The sequence below is a fragment of the Mus caroli genome, unplaced genomic scaffold, assembly GCF_978045245.1.
Source record: "Mus caroli unplaced genomic scaffold, Mus_caroli_1 scaffold_20, whole genome shotgun sequence".
Classification (NCBI taxonomy): domain Eukaryota; kingdom Metazoa; phylum Chordata; class Mammalia; order Rodentia; family Muridae; genus Mus; species Mus caroli.
This window is the reverse complement of record NW_028227275.1, coordinates 36,591,276-36,613,193: the sequence shown is the minus strand read 5'-3', so window position 1 is coordinate 36,613,193 and position 21,918 is coordinate 36,591,276. Positions and strand designations below refer to the sequence as shown.

The window sequence follows — 21,918 nt, the reverse complement described above, 5'->3', positions numbered from 1 at the left end:
TGTGGATGTCAAAAGACAACGGAAATTACTTCTCTTCTTATATGATTTGGGTCCCAGATGTGCTTTAACACACTGAGCTATTTCGCTGATGCCCTCTCTGGATAACTATGAAGATAAAATGAGTGCTTCTATACTACTCAGAATTGTATCAGGCATAAAGCAAACACTTAATGTTACTACTCTCATCATCTTGGTTTTTGAAATTGATTCTGACTATAATATGCTATAATTTGTCAAATAAATGGGGTCTTGGGGTAGCATAAACTAAGTGGAACTCAATAAAAATATTCTGCACCACAGCAAACTCTAAATAAATACACTATGCTGAGTATCCTGTGAGTGTACGTTTACGGTTAAAACTTAATTTATGTTTCTGGTCTTCTTCTTTTCTTTCAGAATCCACAATTCTAGCATTTGAAATCTCGATATTTTCCTATGTGACCCCCTTTACAAAAATCTCCAGAGGTACACACCAAGCACAGGGAGGTTGTGATAAAGAGAGCTAAGTCATGGGCCTTGTGGCAAGAAGATCTGCTGCTCCGTTTGGACCCCCTTGGGCCCCCCATGCAGGAGGCAGGTTATCACCTTATATTCAGTCTTTGCATTAGAAAACGAAGCAACATTGTTCACTATGAGCAGGAACAACAGCTGCAGTGGAGTCTGGACACAGGGACAGAAATGCCCCAGACCGCATCCTGTCCTAATATCAAGCACAACTATGTTGTGGTATCTGTTCCCTATAACAGGTTATGAACTTAGAATGGCATCTCCTCTGGGGATATTTTAGGGACACCCATGTAATGGTTACCGAAATTGGGGATCAAAGACAGAGCAATGGTGGTTGCAAAGCAGAGATGGGGCACAGCCAATCACTCCAGGGCCCCCTCCAATGTGAGTGCAGAAAGTGGCCATCTTTTGGTGACCCCATTGGAGAAACAGACTGATGAGATGGCTTGCTTCCCTGGTGGGCTCTCTCTGAAGCTGCTGATTCACTCGCTCAATGATATGTGACATCTCGCTGAAAGGAATAAAGGACCATTTGATAACATGTATTATGGAAGCTGAGATATCTGGAATGGGGTATGTACCATGTCGGGAGGGCGATGATGGTTTATCGTTATACATGCTTGTAAATCTGACATGATTATTTAATTATACCCCCTACCTCCTTGTTGTTCAATTTTAAAATCCCAGTGGCAGTCTATTATTATAGCTCATCTTTGCATCTTATTTCATAAGCCACCGCTGTGGGGAAGAACAGTTTCTAGTTCCAACACTCCCCATCCCATGCCCAGGTTGACTGCAGCTGGCCTCGGGATGCTAAGCAGTCAATGTCTCTGAGTCTAGTCCTGAGGGTGGCCATCACATGACCTCCTTGCCGTTCCTACAGAAGGATGTAGAAATTACGGTGGAGGGAATCTTACTCTCATTTACAAATACTGTGACTCTACTCATTAGCATTCAACTTCATCCAGTCGTGTTCACATCTGTTAAACCATTTGATCCTTACAGCATTGTGGTATAGCCAGAGCATCTATCCATTATATTCCATGAATGGAGAAAATGAAGACATAGATCAATTGGGAAAAGACTAGCCTCGGCAGAGAAGAACTCAATCCACTCTCCTCTTCCAAGGTTTGGTTAGGCCAGGGACTTCCAGTCTTAGTTCTAGTAATATTTAGGTGATGCGTTGACAGGTCTTTCCTGTGTTCTCTAAGGCACAGTGTTCTTGGCCTCTCTCTCACTGTAAACTAAGAGGACTATCTCTTAAGCTCCAAGAACCAAAAATTTTCTTCAGACCTTAAATGTTCTCCACACAACACAATTTCTGGTTAAGTAGTTTCCACATTAGGATAAAGTAAGAGCAGTGTTCAAAAGGCCACAAGGTCCCTCTTCCTAGAGGCCAATATACTTGCTATTCATGACAACTGATGCTCAATACACATACACTGGTGTCTATGCTAAGCCGAAGAGGGCAGTGCCCCCAGGACAGGACCTAAGTTTGCTAATTTTAGGGAAGTGGGGTTAGCTTCAAGGGAAAGAAAGAGTGGTCACGGCATATGAGACACAGCTCTTTTCTTTACCAAAATAGTATATCCTTATGAATCCAAAATAAGTATGCATGAATAGATACACACAGATGTGTCTTCCTTCAATTTGAGATCCCCCACTCCAGAGTTCTCCAGAGGCAGCTCTATGTCTTCACTAGGCAAAGGGCGTTATGGTTAAACAAATGCTTCGATTTAGATCAGAGTGTCTCTGGGCCATCACTTTACTCACATTTCAAAAGTGATAAAAGCCATCTGCCCTTCTAAATGTGGCAAGGGTCAGGCATTGCTCCCCATCATTGCTGCCTGCTCTTCCAACAGGAAAACTGGCTGATGCATTGCATCCGAACAAAACCAGTCTTGAAAAACAGAGAAGAGGAAAGAAACAGGAACACTTAGGTCAGGCCCCTCCAATGTACGTCCCAGACTGCCAGTCTCCTACCAGACCTGGTGCAAACTGGTTAGAGGCTCATTGGTATTGAGAGCAGGGGGCTTCTGCCCCCACCCCCACATCACCCATTCCCATTTCAGCCTGTCGTCACCAGAACTGACTTCCCTAGGGGAGGAAGGTTGGTGTGTGGACAGACTTAGAAAGGAGAAGCAGGCTGGAAGGACAGGGTACAGAAGTGAGGTGGCAGAGGTGGAAAGGCAAATGACCTCAACAAACACTTCCTATACCAGCATGTGCCCAGCTGCCTGGGAAACTCTCGGTTCCAACTGTGAGATCGCAAACTCGGGCAAGGGTGGTGATTCCAGTTATCTCCCTGGCTAAGAAGGGCGAGGTGATCCGGGACATATATCACTCAGCCATCCTGACAGCTGCTGGTTTGGCAGGAATAGGACTAGGCAGTTTCATCACATTTAAAATACAGAAACTTAGGGCCTGGAGAAATGGTTTCATAGCTAAAAGCACTTGCTGCTCTTGAAGAGGAATTGGGTTTGGTTCTTAGCACCGACAATTGGTGGGTCACAGTTGCCTATTGCCCCAGTTCCAGGGGACTCAACCCTCTCTTCTGTCCTCTGTAGATATCAGGCTTACATGTGGTACACATACATACCTGCTGGCACTTGTTTGTATGTATGTATGTATGTATGTATGTATGCATGCATGCATGTATGTATGTATGTATGCATGTATGTATGTATGTATGCATGTATGTATAATAAAAATAAATAAATATTTATAGAAAAATACAGAGGCCAGGTGTGGGTGCAACATTTCCTTAACTCCAGAAAATGGAGGCAGAGTTAGGCAAATCTCTATGAGTTCAAGAGTAGCCTGATCTATATAGTGAGTTCTAGACTATATAATGAGATTCTTTCTTTAAAAGAAAAATCCATACAAAATGCTGAGGGTTGGATCTCTAGCTTTACCATCTTACCCAAGTATTGGCCATCTATCTATACAAATGATTTTCTTGCCTTTTGCTTGTTTCCAAGCCTCTCACCTGGTCACAACCTGACCCTCACCCCACAAACACAACACCACGCCCTTTAAAAGAAACAGGAAACTTCTGGTAGTCACACTGATCACAAACTTTCAGCTAAGTCTTTATTGTGATTTTTTTAAAAAAAAAAACAACAACAACAATGGAAACTCTTCTTGCTGAGGATGGGAGCGTTCACCTGAAATCCCAGCAGTGAAGAGCCAGAGGCAGGTGGATTGTGAATTTGAGGTAAGCCTTGAAAACATGAGAGAACTTGTCTCAGAATTTTTTCCCCCATCTTTTCCTACTTTAAATGTCCAACTCTTGTTTCCTTGGATAGGAAAGCTGCCAGTGCCACAGTCCCTGGCCCTAGGCACCCTGTACTGCTGTTAGGTGTGTACAGACAACACAGCCTGTCACTGTTATCCACGACAGCGTCCCGGTGCCTTAGTGCCTACAACTGTACCGGCCATTAAGGTAAACAGCATGCTCCTGTTTAAGCTTCAAGTTTACTAACAAAGATTCAAAATGCAGTTCCTTAGCTTGCTAGTATATAAAAGTCATCAGTGGTTTTACCAACGGTGGATCCTGCATGCTACAAACTGACCTGCCAGCAAGAGGTGCCCCATGAGCCAATGGTGGCACCACTCTTCTAGCGATGGCTAACCGAATTCTGATTGGATTTGGGGCCTGCTACATGGGAGAGGACTCCTGTACTATAAATACAGTCCAAATCCCATGGCCCAGAAGATCATAAGCCTCAAAGGGGACCTCTAGGGTCATTCTGCTCAATGAACAAGTTGTCCAAGTGTTCTCTAAATATTTGTTGATCCTCACAGATCGGTGCTGCTCTCAACCTTGGCCAGAGAAGCTTCGCAGTGGGCAGGTCATGAATTCGGAGACTCATCAGTTGTCAAAGCACTGATAACAAATGTCAGTTGACTGCTCAGTCCTAAGTGTGATATGTATCACACACACACACATATATACAAACACACACACACACACACACACACACACACACACACACACACACAGCTTCTGTCTTCAAGATTCAGAGAAAATGGAGAGGAGGCTATGAAATAGTCTTCTTTCCAGAACACGGTCATTCCACCCACGAACTCACAGTATCTGAGGTTACTGGCACGAGAAGACCTGAACAGCATGGAGCTGTCAAAATTCCAACACATGGGGGAAGAGCATGTGAGACTCCTACTTCTTCTGGAGAAGCCAGCTATTGGAAGTTGACAGTTGTCGGGGGAGGGAGAAGCGACTTTTCTTCGACAGAGTGGCCCACCATGCAGTAAATAATCCCACACCTGTGCACATGCAAGCAGCCCTATTTAAACTCAATCGGCTATTTTTCTTTTAAAAGACAAGACATTAGAAAAGAGAAGTGTTGGGAAGGAGGATTGCAGATGCAGCAGACAAGGAATAAGAAAAGGCAATGGGCGGAGGTGAATACGATCAAATACACTATATACACATAAAATTGTCAGCCAATAAAATGATTTTTCAACTCAAGGCTAACAATGACATCGATAAAAATGCAGTTGCTCAGACCTGCTCGCCATTCAGGAACCTCACAAATCCTACTGCCATGGATTTAATGCAGACTATTGGGCGCTTCCACCATTCCAGAAGGTTCTATTGAACAGCACTAACCTGGAACATAAGGTTTGAACCCTTTACACCATGGTGCTTCTGAGGCTGACTCAGACTCAACCCCACACTGCCACCTGCTATGTGCCTCAGCTACCGACACTGGGCTGAGTTCAAGTTGGCCTTTCCTGTCCTTCCGGCAAGCCACCCTCATCCAAGTGTGTGTCATGCTCATCAAAAGGCCCATCACGTAGACAAGTAAGCAAATTAGCAGGCACAGTCACTAAAGGAGTGACGGAAAGTAAATAAACAATCATGAGAGTTTTACCCCAGCAAAAACCTCTCCCAGTTTCGAAGCTGGGAGAGCCTGGAAGACAACAAGGAACTCCCAGCTACTTGGGACTTGTGAGGATTTAAACAAAATGTCTGCCAATTGTCTTGGCACCTAAGACTGATTTGGGTATGTATGTATGTATTTATTTGTTAACGTGGGACGACCTGTTTTCTTCCAAGTAAACTATACAGTCTTGGGAAGCAGAGACGTGGTCTCAAGGACTTTTCTTTTCTCTTTCACTTTCTTATACCAAGAATGTGTCTGTGTTTATAGACTGTTTCAGTTTGCAGGTGAGAAACGTTCCACTGGCATGCTCTTTTGACCAGAGTGAACTTAAAAGCAAACTTCTGAATTAGTTGATGATTAAAAACTTAAAAGATTTCACATCAGGATCTGTATTTCTGTTTCCTTAAAAAAAAAATGAGCGTAGAGGCAGGCTGAGGTCCACACTCACACCCAGTTCTGATAGCAGCAGCTCGGTGCCATCCATCCCCAAAGAAAGGCACGCATCCTTATGGTGGATCCCATAGTTAAACCTGTTTCCTTCCTGGCTCCTGTAGGCTGTTGTGTTTACAATGCTAGTGGAAGATATTCAGCAAATTAACTGAGAGTGGAAATCCTAGACTCTATAAACAGAGGCAGCCGCTAATGCCTGCCTTAATGGGTAACATGTTTGCTTTCCGTAGCTAATACCCAACTGGCTTTAGTCTTCAGTTGAAGACATTAACCTTATGGGCTTACGTTTAGTTCCTCCTGGCCTTGCCAAGAATTGATAATAAATTAGAGAAACGGGCAATCGGAAGAAGCAAAAGCAGCCAGCTCGGCACTCAGGTGTAAGTGATCAAGACAAGGAGAGCAGAGAGTTCACAAACGCTGACTGTTCCCTAAAACTCATGGAAATCATTACACTGAAGATGCTGGGTATTGGCAGCTACTGCCCACCTAACCTGGAACCCCGTACAGAAAGCCCAAAGCAACTGGTTAACACTAACTGGGATAACACCAATTCTCAATGGCTTCTTCTCTCACCAACTCATGAGAGGCTACTGAGCCCTACAGCTGTTTTTTGAGGCTCACTTCTCTCAGTCATCTGAACAGTCTTTATAGACTCCTTGGGGTCTTTCTTGTTACAGGCAGTGGATGGGGCAGGGGGACATCCTTAACCTGGGTTGTTTTCTGTCATAATAAACAGTGGATCACCGAGTCTCTTTACTAAACAGATTCATGTTGCCTTATCAGAGCTTCAGAACTAGGCAGAAACCACACTTGAAGACACATCCAGAGGAATGCAAGGTACACTTGATGTATTCCTAGAGCCAGGGGTGGGGAGATAGCAGGTGTAATTTCCAATATTTGTGCACATTTCAAAAATTTTACGTTTCCATGAGGTGTTCCCTGTGTGCTGTGCACCATGGATACCACACTGACTAAGGGCTAATCCCTGAATCTCTTATATTTCTCTTAATAATCAGATCATCAAAAGATTCATATACTATTATGTTTCTTAAAACATTATTGGTATGTGTGTGTGTGCACATGTGCACGTGTGTTCTAGTCTTTCTACCTTTCTTTTGTCTCTTTCTATAAAGAATGATTACAGCACCTGAATTTAAAAGTTTTTCTAACTTCCCCAACTTCACTGGATCAAATATTCATTGATTTTTTTTAAAAAAAGATTTATTTATTTACTTTCTGTATATGAATACACTGTAGCTGTACAGATGGCTGTGAGCCATCATGTGGTTACTGGAAATTGAACTCAGGACCTCTGCTCCAACCCCACTCACTCCTGGCCCACTTGATCTGGCCTAAAGACTTATTTATTGTCATATGTAAGTATACTGTAGCTACCTTCAGACACACCAAAAGAAGGCGTCAGATCTCATTAAGGATTGGTTGTGATGGTTGCTGGGATTTGAACTCAAGACCTTCGGGAGAGCAGGCAGTGCTCTTAACTACTGAGCCATCTCACCAGCCCTTCCTTTGATTGTAGAATCCTCCAGCTTTGCTACATTTTGGACCAGGGCACACGGGGCAAACCCCAAGGCGTGGTGATTATGTTCTTTCTATTCAGTTCATAGGACAAAGGATTTCAGTCCAGAATCTTGGTGCACTTTGATGCTGACTGAGGATGCTACCCTAAAGTCATGATAGGCTAGTGTCACTACTCTGTTGCCATGCCTACTGGGTAAAGAAGAAACAACCAGTTTTCCATCTGTGTCTAAAGTTAATTGTCATTACTATCTTTGGCTGGATTACAGAGTTTATAAGACCTGATATTCTGAACTTCTACATTTTTTGTTGCTTGTATATTTGTTTTTCAAGACAGGGTTTCTTTGTGTAGCCCTAGCTGTCCTGGAACTTGCTCTGTAAAACCAGGATGGCCTCAAACTCAAAGATCGACCTGCCTCTGCCTGGAATTAAAGGCATGCCCCTCGCCGCCGGGCCATCATGGAATTCTTTAGTCCTCATCCTGACACATCTTTTTCCTGAGAGCACCATCACTGGAGATAGCAATCTCCATGTTTATATTTCTAGGTTTCTCTGAGTAGAAAAGAAGAGTTAAAAAGATCCACAGGAAAAGGACACGTAGGAAAAGCAACATTTCACATGACTCATGACCAGAGTACATGGTCAGAACAGACGTCTGGAGAAAAGTTCTCACTAGCTGTCCATCAGAGAAGAGTAAGTAGAAACAAAAATATGGGATATAGTAAATCTATAATACACAGGCATCAATAGCCCAAAAGAGAAGAAGGCAAGAACTTTTAAAAGCCGTAATGTATAAAGTTAACTTAGAAGTGGGTATAGGGAACTTTCGGGAAAGCATTTGAAATGTATATAAAGAAAATATCTAATAAAAAAAGTCTTTGTGCCATTTTTCACACTGCATTAAAAAAAAGTGGGGACAGTGCTGCTAAGGGTCATATTTTATCCAACAGTAATGCTAACATTAGCTTGATTAGTTTAGAGCCAAAAATGTATCAAATTCAAAGACTAGTAAGATACACTGGGAAGCCCAGAAAAAGAGGTCTGTATGAAATGGACTAAAGACATGAAATTTTAGAGGATTCAAAGAGGCATGGCGTGAAAGCAATTCATGCTTATACCTTTTTTTTAAAGTAAGTTAAAGGATTCATATGCTAGACACAGGATCTCATATACCACAGTGGGTCTTCTTCCTATGAATATTAAGAATAAAGGCAGAAAAATAACTCTCTCCCCTCACTTTTCCTTATCTAGGAAGGCAATTAAGGGCATGGCCTTCCAACCTTACCCTGACAGCCACTGCTGGCTTTGAGATAGAAGGAAGTGTGATAGTGGGGACTCAGGGAACTTTTTTTTTTTTAAATTTATTTTTTTATTAGGTATTTTCCTCGTTTACATTTTCAATGTTATCACAAAAGTCCCCCATACCCCCCCCAATCCCCTACCCACCCACTCCCCCTTTTTGGCCCTGGGGTTCCCCTGTACTGGGGCATATAAAGTTTGCAAGTCCAATGGGCCTCTCTTTCCACTGATGGCCGACTAGGCCATCTTTTGATACATATGCAGCTAGAGACAAGAGCTCAGGGGTACTGGTTAGTTCATCATGTTGTTCCACCTATAGGGTTGCAGTTCCCTTTAGCTCCTTGGGTACTTTCTCTAGCTCCTCCATTGGGGGCCCTGTGATCCATAGCTGACTGTGAGCATCCACTTCTGTGTTTGCTAGGCCCCGACATAGTCTCACAAGAGACAGCTATACCTGGGTCCTTTCAGCAAAATCTTGCTAGTGTATGCAATGGTGTCAGCATTTGGAAGCTGATTATGGGATGGATTCCTGCATATGGCAATCACTAGATGGTCCATCCTTTGGTCACAGCTAGTAACTGGCTAGAACAAGCCGTTGAGTCCTCCCCTAGCTGTTCTGGAAGGAGTGGGCACCCGTCAGACCTCTGCCAGACTTCTGACCCTTACAATTATGTGATGATACATTTTGTCACTTAAACCACCAAGGTTTTGTTCATTCAGTAGAGCCGCAAGAGAAAGTAAGACGGTTAACAACTGCTTCAGAGGAAGGAAAGGTCTAAAATCCTCAATCCTGCAACAGCAGAACAGCACGAAAACTCACCTTTTTGTAGGTTTTTTCTTCGTTTTGTTTTCCAGGTACGGCGTCTCCATTTTCAGCAGTTGACGACATCTGGGAAGGAGAGATAGTTCCCTGTGAATTCTGACTGCTCCTTTCTAGTGCAGCATATTAATAATGCCACGAACAAGCAACATATATTTTAGACACTGCTTTGTTGTTGTTGTTGTTGTTGCTGCTGTTGTTTCAGCGGGGTGAGCAGAGGAAAAAGAAAATCCAAGAGTTCTTATTCGGAGTACGCTCACCTCTCTAAGTCTGAAGCAAGATGCTGTAGGCTCTTATCATGTGGATAGATTTCTTGTTACAAGCTATTTAAATTTAGTTTTGCTTCAGTTGTAAGAGCTGTAACAATATCTGGAAAGTACCAAAATTATGAACCAGAACACACACACACACACACACACACACACACACTCTTAATAGTACTACCCTTAAGCAACCCCATGATTCACATTTTAGCGCATTCATCTCTATCGTTTGACATATGCATTTTGATATGAAAAATGCTAATATCTTTGTGTTTTCAGTGAACATTGATGTAATAAGCCCGTGCCCCTTTTGTGATTAAAAATTAAAAAAAAAAAACCCTCGCTGGAAAAAGAATATTTTCTTTTAGGTGCAAGGAGACATCACGGTGTGAATCCAATTGTGTGTCAGTCCTTTAGTTAATGATGCTAAAACTGATGCATAGTTGTGGCTCAAACATTTTGCTTCTGCAAATCAGACAATTACCAGTGTTATATTGGACTTGATTCCTAGAATGACTAAGTCATACTGGAGTATTAACACTTTAAAGCTCTGAGTAATATCAGCAGATTGCCTTCCAAGAACTCTCTGCCTGCTCATAACCATATCTGGAGTGAGCGGAAGCCTGCCTCTCTGAGCAACAACAGCTACTATATTTTGATAATCTGTCAGGTCAAATACAGACTCCTCACTGAGTGAGGACTACATTTCCCTCCCACCACAGTAGCCCTTTGTCTGTTTCCTCCTGAGTTTCTCAGACTTTTGCTAATCTACCTATTCAGGTCTTAGTATTTTAATTATTGATTTTTAAACCCATAATTGTTAATAGTATTAGTAATTTCCTTGTTACTCCTAAGTTTTTAGACTATTACTTCGTCACTAAGCTCATTATTTGTATTTTTCCAAATAATGAAGACTTATGATCTAAGGTTGAGGCTCCAAAGTCTCTCAGTTCTGCACACTGCTCCGTTTGGAACTCTTTGCTAATTACCTTCTACTCCAAGAGCACTCACTATAGGATCCTAAATTACAGGAAGGACATTTAATACCACCAGGGAGATAAATCGTCTGACTTTCCTACAAGTCTTTGAGTCCTGGACTCTTAATCAGTTTAGTATTTTTGGTACCAAAGAATTTGCCAGCTGTGTCTTTACACCTGAACTTGAAGCACTGATGTGTGCATGACATGACTAAGGCCATTCAGAAGAATGAAGGTAATGACTTAGATGAGCCCACCTCACCAGGTCTACTGCTATCACAACCCCTGACTTGCCTTCTCAGCGTTCAGATAGGGGGTCTATTCAACCTGTCCATTCTAGAACTGAGAGTCTTCAACGACGTCTGTTTCACAAAAACATCGGCTTCATTTGTTCAAAGAGGAATTGACTTTTTCTCTAGTTTCTTAGAATAATACTTTTATGGGTTCTGAATAAAATCCTAGGAAGATTAAAATGCTTGTAAGACTTAATAATATCAGGATAAAAAGCCAACCTTCAGCTCAGGATAAAAAACCAACATGGCTCAACAGAGCCAAGAGACAGAGGGCCCTCCCTGAAGAATGCCACTTGAGTAGCTACATTTCTCAGACCCCCAGCTTTGAAGATGGAAACACAGGAACAGCCACTCTGTGGGGAGTTGAGACCCAATCTCTGGGAAATGGTTTAAGTGGCATGAATGAAGGGCAGTAAGCAGAGAGTGGCAAAAAAAAGTATTTTTCATTCCATTGTATATCACTCCTGACTTGCCAATAGGGAAGGAGGCGAGAAATGAGCCAGGTTATTCAATTCATTTAAATTCCTTTCGGGAAGCACAGAGCAAATAAATAAGTGATGGGGGGGGCTGGGGGGTGTAGGGGTGGCTATTCATTGTTGACAGTGCTTCTGACCCCTACCCTGGGATCCTGTTAGAAAAGAGATCACTGATCAATGTTTATTGATATCCCAACTTATCACCCCCTAAAGGGTCACCTGAGTTCAATGTTGTTAATTTTTCTTTCTTTTAAAAATATTTGAGATTTCATATAATCATAGAGTGATGTTTGACAAAACACCACAATATTACCCAGGGATACACAAGTCAAAGAGGTAAATGGAAGGGTTGGGGTTAGGCTCTTAGCTTCTTGTCCTGTTGCTGTGATAGACTCCTATGACAAAAGCCACTTAAGGGAGAAAGGTCTGAGTCTAGTTCCAACTACAGTCTGTCGCTGTAGGGAAATCAAGGCACAGGGACCTGAAGCAGCGACTGATTTTGTGTCTATAGCAAGCAGGGAAAGCAATGGACTACGTACTCATATTTTATACAGTCCAGAAGCAGTACGTAGGGAACATGGAAAATCTCACTCACAGTGGACAGTCTTCCCACCTCGGTCAATACCATCAAGATAATCCCCCACAAGCAGGTCCAGAGGCCAGTCTCCTTGGAGACTCTAGACCTCTCAAGTTGACAGCAATAAGCCCCATACCAGCAAACTACAAAGAACTACTAAAATGGGCACTGTGGGGGTTACTCTCTGTCCTAGGCTTGTTATGTTTCTGCACTGGGTACAATATGCACTTGCAAGTGTGTAAGCCAAAGCAGGCATACATGACAACACTGTAATCATACCATCTCTACAAATGAGAGGAGGGAAGATATCCTGAAAAGTACTGGGGATTGATTGCCTAACGATGAAATTGCAAATGCACCGAGCATTCTTTCTAGCATTGTGCTGTGTTCTCTGAGTATTTGTTTAAAATTAGGGAGAATTTGAAGGTGATTAAAAATTAACCGTGCACTGGTAATTCATGGCATTTTCCACCCCCACCATGCTTTGTCCCTCCACACACAAGCAGACATTCAAAACTTTCCATGTCCCGTTTGCTTGGTGTTTGTTTGAAATTTGATATGGTTAAAGTTAAATGTCCTGAACTCGGTACATCAATAAAGATACTATAGAAAGATTAAGGTCTCTATAGAGCATCTGTCAGGATTACTTATGGATATAGAATACATTTTCTTACCTTTGTAAGTAAAATGGCAAGTCATCTGGAGTTGGTGGTGACGGGTGGCCTGCTCATCGTTGACACTGCTTTTGTCCCCCCAGGTTCCTGTTAGAGAAGAGATCGTAGGTCAATATTTATTGATATCCACACTTCCTCTTCCCCAAAGGATCAGATGTGGCTCTGGGGTTGAGTAGTGAGGATAAAGGAAGGGGTATGCATGAAGGATCGATAATGTGGGCAGCAAGAGCATAAACCACAGGACCCAATGTGTACTGAATATGTTGTACAGCCAACTAAACTTGCAAGTCCCTACTTGCTGCAGCAAAGGCGATGATCGGTTTCCAGATCAGAGTCTCCAACAGATAAAAGCAGCCATTCAAATCACAGAGGCCGCACTGGATATCCCCCTATCAGTTTTCATAGGGGATTCTTTTCTTAACATGTAAATCTCTCAGCATTAGTTCTATGACAAATGGACTGGTTTTTTTAATCAGAGTTGCTTAGCTGATACACTGCAAACAGAAGCTATAATTACCCTTAACACAGAGGCGGTATCCGCTTGTAACGTTTCCTTTTTCAGAACTAGAGGTTGAGCCTGGCTACCACGTACCAGGCAAGCACATTACACCTTATTGAATGTCTAGGCAAGACCTTGCTAAGTTTTCCAAGTAGCCTTGACCTTGCAATAATGCTACATTAGCTTCCTCAGTATGTGGAATTGCAGACCCGTGCCACCCTTTAAATTGTAGATAGGTATAAAGTAAGTAAACCAGGTCTTCCACACATTTCCCCTTAGAGGTAATCAATGTCAACCATTTTTCATTGCTATAAAAATACCCACTCCTCCATGCTTGTTGCTGTACATATGTTCTCTCTCTCTCTCTTTCTCTCTCTCTTCCACTTGCTCTTATCAGTACTAATATATACGTACTTTCCTATTTAAAAATAACTGTGTGGCAGAGATTAAGTGACCGCAGACATTCTAAATGGAACATCTATACCAGCCCACCCATCCCCAAAAGCTCAGGGAGTCTTATGGAAGAGGGGGACAGAAAGATTGGAAGAGTCAGAGGTTGAAATGGTGTCCTCTCATCATGACATCAACAATATTCTCATGAACAAACTGCAGCTCTGTTCTGCACAAGATCTTAAAGAAAAAGTATACACCCAGGACTGACACCGGATGCTTCATTATCAGGGTTTGGTACTAACGAGTTGATGCATGTAATTACATGGAAGTCTTTGTGTGCGATCAGTTTTGGCTCTATAATTATTAAACTCTTAGAATTTGTAATTTATCTCTGGATAAAATTTTAGTAATTTATAATTTGTTAGGAAATCATCCATTTTACTCAGATTTAAAATTTTATTTCCATAGTATTTCCCATTATAGTTATTGAATTATTTTAAACCATCTATACTCTGAGTAACATCTATTTTCTTATTCCTGATGTTTTATACACACACACACACACATATATATATATATATACATATATATCATATTATTTTATGGAAGAGCTATTTACAGTTCTTATTTCACCCTGAAACTCAGACCTACTCCAAACCACACTTACCATATTAGCTTGCTCATGCACAGTCGTGTGCCATTCTACAAAACGACAGCACACCGCCAGGCTCTATTCACCTAGAGCTTAGGAGGCGCAGGCTTGGTCATACCCACTTACGAACAATTAAGTCATGCTATTTGCTAATGTTTCAGTCTAGGTTCCAACAATGGAGTGTATGGATATCGGCACGTTTCATCTTGATTTTCCAAAGTGCCAAGGGAAGTTCCTCACAGCTTAGGTTTCCCAGGCTGAAGCTGAAGAAGTTGTAACTTGATCACCGGATATATGTTTCTAGTGATTTTTAATTTGTCTTAAAAGGAGAGCTGACTGAGGATTCATTTTTACCAGCCACCAAAGCCAGCAAGGCTGAGTCTGCCACGGTGATGGAATTATGATGAAGCTGGCCTTTAGTCAGGAAGCTCCCATCCTTCCCTTTCCTTCTGTCAGCCACCCTGGTTCGTGGCTTGCTGATCACAGGGCCTCCACCACCTTAAAGGCAGAGACATCACCACTTTTCCAGATGTTCTCCTTCTTCTAGTTGTTTCTCAATCTCCTTCAAGACATGATTTGACTCCAACACTCTTGAGCTGGTAGAATCAGCCTTAATCTGGTCATTCAAAAGGACCTGGTGGCTTCAGGGAGACATCTTGTAGCATGCCCTCCACTTTATTGTTAATACCATTGCATTTCCTGTTAATAGCTCTTCCTTGGGATAGAGACAGCTCGGTAGTATAGCCTTGTTATAGGTTCAATTCCCAGTACTGCCAAAAGTATCCCTTCTTTTTGAAGGGTTTTAAAAGTTAGGTGAATTTTGTTGTTTTGTTTTGTTTTGTTCCTTTAAGAAAAAAGTACATAGCATTCTTCAATGCACTAATGATATCCCCATTAGGTGTTGGCTTTTGTTCTGATGATGTGTCATGCAGCTCAGGTTGGTCTGCAACTTATTATGTCGTTGTTGTTGACAGTCCCCTTAAATGTATGATCCTCTGCCTTCATCTCTACAGCGCTGGACACTGATGTGTTGAGGATCCAATGCAGGGCTCACTAAATAATAGTAACTGAAGCAGGATTTTGCTACCCTGCTCAGACTGTCCATGAATTTATGATCCTCCTATCTTGGACTCCAAAGCACTTGAATTTCACATATGCATCTTCATACCCACCTGGTTTAAAGTGTGGGCAGGGTTCCCTGCATACTCCCCCCAAATCCCCGTTTCTACTGCGAATCATGCCTGATGCATGCTGGGTAATTACTCTACCACTGAACTACATCCCCAAATTTGCTATTCTATATTTTAACCAAACGCCAAATTACCAAAGCACCAGATTGAGTCTGCTCCTACCAGCAGCTCGATAGTCTGTTTTTACTAGGATTTCTTATAAATAGCTTAAAATGAACATTTTTTTAAAAATCAGACTTTGCCACTTAAAAAATATCTGTTGTGAAAAATTATAGTTTGGATTGCTTCCAACACACATTATGATTAATTACACTTCTTCCTGTATTTATTGTTTCTCACTCCTTTGCTGGATTTATCTAGTTTATAATTCAATTCTTCTTTTTTTCTTCTTGGTAATTTAAAAGTTCAATTTCATATATATTTTCTCATAGTTATCTTTCTACTTTAATTTTTTTTCTAAATCTTTCTTTTGTTGTTGTAATGCTGGGGATAAAACCTAGGGCGTTTCCCATGGTTAAGTAAGCATTCTACCACTGAGTCATATCCCCAACCATAGTTGTTTTGGTAAAAACAAAATGACTATATATGTCCCTGATATCTGCTATTTTTCTCGGGGCCTAAGGTAGCAGACTCAAAGATTTACCAATCAGATCTTCTTTCAAGAAGCATGAGCTGCTAGCCTGGCGGGATGGGGATGGGAGGTTGGGGTGGTGGTGGATCAGTCAGTAAACATCTCATCTTGCAGGTAGCTCCTTCTGGGTCAGCCTCTGGAGCGAGTCAGTCACCCTAGGTCATAGCCTCCTTGGGCAGCCCTTTCTGTGGTCAGGTGACAAGGCCTCTTCTCAGACACTCAGTCCAGGCTCTGTGGCTTCTGCATAGGAATTTGGTCTTCCGTTTCCTCATAGCTCCTTTTAGCTTTCTTGGGCTGCTTTATCAAAGGAGCACAGGCTAGCTGGCTTAAAGTGGCCAATGTGTTTCCTCCTGGTTTTCAAGGCTCTAACAGGGCCACGATGTCTCTGAGGCTCTGGGTGGACCCATTCCTTGCCTCTCCCTAACTTGTCTTTCCCATCCATCTCTTCAGTCTTTGGTTTATACTCTTTCTCTCCAATTGTGGCCTCTTTGACCCCACAGCATGTTCACCAGGTATCCCTATCTAAGTGTGACATTTCCTTATTGCCTGAGCTATTCTTGCTTAGAGCCTAATCCAACAATGTCATCCTCACTTGATCATATTTTTGAAAGGTCTATTTCCAAACAAGATCACATGAACAAGTACTTGTAGTTAGGACTTCGACATATCTTTTCGGAGAGCACAACACAGTTAATTATTAATAAATATCATGTACCCAGCACGTGTTTCTAGAGAAGCCAACCTGTAGCATCTTTGCTCTCTTCTATAACTACAGGCGGGCACATTTGGGATGTTTTTTAATTCTTCGTTCCCCACTCTATACCGTGTGTCAAACACTTCTCACAGACAGTGCCATTTCCTCTTCAAGGAGTCTTAACAACTGACAGCTCAACTTAGCATCATTTAGACTTGATCATAAGTTGTGACAGTTATTCATCATTGTCAATTTGGCTGGATTTAGGATCATGGAGCAGACACACCTTAAGAGTCTGTAAGAGTTTTTAGAGAGACTCCCTGTGGAAGGAAGACCCATCCTGAAGGCGGGTGGGGCTACCCTATGATCTGGAGTTTGGATGAAATGCAAAGGGGGAGGGAGGAAGTGAGCCAAGCACCTGCGGTGGCCAGTCTTGGCTCAAAGTGATACAAAAGTGACATAAAAGTGATACAAAAGGGATACAAAGTGACCACATTCCTGCCTCCATGCCTTCTCTAAGTCTACAGTCTGTATTCCTTACAACTGTGAGTCAAAATAGCCCCTGCTCTCCTTAGGTGGCGTTTGAGCAGTATTTCATCAAAGCAAAGCAAACAGTACCTAGTGCATTTGATTAAGTTTGCAGCTTACCACTTTCTTTGTGTTCTTTCTTTTCCCCCTTCCCTATCCTCATGCCTTTGGTTCAATTCTCATTTGATGGAAACACTTCCAGTTGATCCTCCAGGAGCAGCACCATAGCTGGTCTACTGGGACTCACTCCATGTGTAGAACTATCTGTCATCCTCATGAATATATGTCTCTCTCAGGTAGGGGAAGGCTCTGAGCCTACTAACCCTTTCATCTAACTCTATTGTGTCCCTCATTCGATCCTGTTTCCATCTTTCCACTCTTCTTCATCAGGAAAGCTGTGTGTTTTTCTTTTTTCAATTCACAGTTCAAAAATCTCTGATGATGGGGCCTTCAGATCTTCCCTGGTACCGTGAAACTGACAAGAAGAAAATATGTGGCGACCCCGGTTGGCAGCTCTTTGGTGATCTGACACAAACCACGAGGAAGATTTAAACTGTCTCTCAGTGAGGAACAGACTGCATATCCTCCAGGCTGTCCTCCAGGAATGGCATTCTCCACAATTGACCTTTTGATGAGAATTAGACAGGGCTGCATTCATAGTGTCTGCAAGGGCACAAGAGTGCAGACAACCCAATGACTAATTAATTAAGGAAATAATCTCTGTAGTAAATGTGTTGAGAATGTAGTCTGACCCATGATTCCAAGTAAAATCTCATTTTAAAACGACTTCTGAAATTAAACAGAGCTATATTATATTGTATATAGTAAGATGCTGAGAAAGAAAGTTGGTTAACAAAAACAACAAAAGTTGGTTAACGTAACACAGCCAGGAAATAAAAGGTTTTGTTTTTGTTTCTACATAACTGATTATTTGCCAGTGTTTCTGGTACATACTATCTGGATTCTGTTAATTTAAAAAAATAATAATAATTCAGGAGCTTGGGAGATGGCTCAGTTGGTAAAGTGCTTCTTGCATAAGCACAAGGTCCAGAGTTTGATCTCTTCACTCATGTAGAATACTGTGACGCCGCATGATTGTAATCTTAGTGCTGTGGAGGCAGGCAGGTAGAGCCTGGAGCTCACTGGCCAGCTAGCACAGTGCAATTGGTAAGCCAGAGTCCACAAAGGACTGTCTCAGAAAACTAGATACATGGATCCTGAGGAATACCTGAGGCTGACCTCTGGTTTCACATACACACACGCTAACACACACTTGCACCCACACACTTATGCACCCCCTCACACACTTATCTTCTTGTGCACAGAAATAGCAAACAATGGATACTATCTTTTTAAATTAAAAAAATTTTTTTTCAAAGAGAATATGATACTAGTCTGTCCACAAACTCCTAAGCTCAAAGTGACCCTCCTGCCTCAGACTTCCAAGTGCTAGGTTTACCAGTGTCGGCCATCATGCTATGACATATGAATGGTGTTATGCACATTATCTCAGTTCATATTATAGTTTCTCAACATTCCTCAATTTAGCTTTGTTGCTGTTTCAAACAGTAACAAATTATTTTTAATCACATACATGCATGTATCTATGTGGAGGTTTATACACATGAATTGAAGTTGCCTATAGAGGGCATCAGACATCCTGGCAGTGGGGTTACGGGTGGTTGTGAACCACTGGATGTGGGGCTGGGAACTGCAATCAGGGCCTCTGCAAGGGCCATACAAGCGTTCAGCTGTTGAGTCCTCTCATTAGCCCTCAGTGTGCTATTTTGATACTTGTTTCATAAAGTGGATGGGAGGCAGCCATTTCTAATTTTCTTAGGGCAGGTATTCTTGTTGGAAGGCTGAGTTGTAGGAAGGAGGCATTTAGGGAATGGGGATGCTCCCCATTCCTACCTCAAGGACCCCCTGCTTCAGTGTGGGTGTGCTGTGAGAATTTTCGAAAACTCAAATTCTTGGGCCACGTACCTAAGCCAGTGACTAATTACTACCCACGCACAAAAAGAATGAGGAAGCGTCATTTTCAGCATGCCTCACAGGCTCGGAGGCCAGGTTAAACCACACTAACCAGTAAACGAAATATAGGTAACCGGCCACTTCAAGAGTGTTGCCAGAGGCCACTAGGGAAAACATAACCACATGGAGTCCAGAGAAGGAATGTAATGCATGGAATTGGTTACTGAAGTGCTGGGCGGTGGGGGAAAGCTAGAGAAGGGCTGTGCACGTTAGCACACATCGTTAATCCTGGCACTCAGGAAGCAGATGCAGCAGAATCTCTAACATCAATGCCATCTTGGTGTCTATAGTGAGTTCTAGATCAACTTGGCACACGCCTTTAAATCCCAGCACTTGGGAGGCAGAGGCAGGCAGATTTCTGAGTTCCAGGCCAGCCTGGCCCACAGAGTGAGTTCTAGGACAGCCAGGGCTATACAGAGAAACCCTGTCTCAAAAAACCAAACCAAACAAACAAATAATCAAAATACTAAGCAAGAGGTAGTAGTTAAAGATGGGTATCAGCAGGAAGCCACTGCTGATCTTTTCAACCTGAGATAGTATTAAAGACTCCAAAAGCAGAGGTGTCTATTGGAGCCTGAGCAACGGGGTGAAGGTTGAACAACGTGGCCCGTAATAGCTTCTCAGCCTTTTGGCTAAGATCGAGCCCAGAATGCAGAAGTTAGACTACAGTTGGGGCTCCCAAGGGCCAGCCTGCTAAACCATAGAGTCCCTGAGCTAGGCAGGTGAATCCCCTGTGAATTCCCAGCTAGGTCCACATCAGAGCTGATTCAGAGTGAGGAACGACTGGGGCTGGGCGAGCCAGGAAAAGAACAAAACTGAAAGGAAAATGAAAGCCGGAAGATAGACACGAGGTGGTGAGCCATAAGAACTGTGGCTCTCAGTGGAAGGGAGCCTCCAATTTATGGTAAGAACTTCAGTGGTGCAGGGCAGTGGTGGCGCATGCCTTTAATCCCAGTACTTGGGAGGCAGAGGCGGGTGGATTTCTGAGTTTGAGGCCAGCCTGGGCTACAGAGTGAATTCCAGGATAGCCAGGGCTACACAGAGAAACCCTGTCTCGAAAAACCAAAAAAAAAAAAAAAAAAAAAAAAAAAAAGAACTTCAGTGGCTCACAACCAATTTGCTGAGCTCCACTGTTGCCCTCGCAGCCCAGGTGTGACAGGAAGAGAGGCTATGACCTTGGGCAGTTTGCTTGAAGCCCAGGTTAGAGTGGGCAGAGCTGAGACCTGGCTCTTCTGAGTCATTTGACTTCAAATCTTATGTTCTTTATAGCATGGTAACACCCTGCTTCTACTCCCCAAAGGAAACAACCCAAAGACTAATAAAAGTTACACTGCATTTCTGAATCCATAAACACATCTGAAAGATTAGCCTACAATTATTTTACATAATTATTTCATGTAAACCATGTTCTGCATTATTGAGTCTGGACCTAGAGGGCGTTCTTAATTTCCAAGGTGGAAGGGGAGCTGGTTTAAAGCTACTGAATGTTTTAGATGTTGCATTGTACCCAGGGGCCATGCTGGAGTACTACATGAGGAAGACTACAGCCCCCAATTCCTAGCTAGGTCCACATCTTTTGCTCTTTTTGATCTGCCATAGTTGGGTTTGAGGCAAGGTCAAATGATGGGGAAAGAGGCTAATTATCTAAGTAGGTCAGCAACCATATACAAGAGGTGAAGGATTCTAAGGACAAGTGCAAACAGCTCATTAGACACCAAGGAAGGAGACGAAGACTAAGGGTGAGCTAGGCTTTATAGTTGGGGTTTTGTCCATCTCTGCGGCTGACCCTCTGTGACCTCTGGTTCTCATCCCCTTCTCTCCTAACCATGAGTTGTGCTGACCTGGTAGGGAGTTCTGGTTTGGTGGCATTGCCAGGTTCTTCTGATATAGCCTCACTTCGATCCTGATTGGAGTGAGAAGGGGATATCAGGGATTTAATCCTCCCAGTGTTCCTGCCCTCTGGAAACTGAGCTTCCATAAGACAGCAATATTTAAATGTTCTCACGCTATCCAGGCTGTAAGTATATCCACATTTTTGAAATTCCTCAAAATAGAAAGCAGACAGAGTATGGGTGGATGTCACTGCTAATCATTTTTATTTTAATCATTCTCTTTTCATGTTCATTATGAAAACAACAAATAATCCCATTCTTTCAATAAACGTTTAATGAGTATCACATGTCAGGTAGTGAGCCTGGCTCCGGGACCAGAAGGACAAAGACAGGGCCTAATTCACTAGGAAATCACCACAGTGGGAGGGAGGGAGGGAGGGAGGGAGGGAGGGAGGGAGGGAGGGAGAGAGGGATGCAGACAGCTCCTACACAGGGTGCCATGAGCCCTGCTCTGGATTTTTGCAGGACGAACTGGGTCAGTACAGTCTGGGGGGGTGGGGTGTCAAAGAACGTTCCATTTGCTTATCTGAGGAGCACAGACTTTGAACAAAGGCGGTTTGCAGAGGACAAGATGAGAGCAGCTATGTGTGCATGTTCATAGTCTAGCTGGAAAGGGAGTACTT

General features: G+C 42.7%; 1 protein-coding gene across 1 annotated transcript in view; it reads right to left on the bottom strand.

Moving 5' to 3' along the window:
- Positions 1–21,918, bottom strand: part of Pip5k1b (phosphatidylinositol-4-phosphate 5-kinase type 1 beta) — a 271,358-nt gene that overhangs the window by 147,718 nt on the left and 101,722 nt on the right. The window contains exons 2-3 of the mRNA XM_085833913.1: positions 12,783–12,869; positions 9,523–9,591 (exon numbers count right to left, since the gene is read on the bottom strand). Coding sequence (XP_085690039.1) covers positions 9,523–9,591 — 69 coding nt within the window. The 5' untranslated portion in view covers positions 12,783–12,869. The remainder of the gene's footprint in view (positions 1–9,522; positions 9,592–12,782; positions 12,870–21,918) is intronic.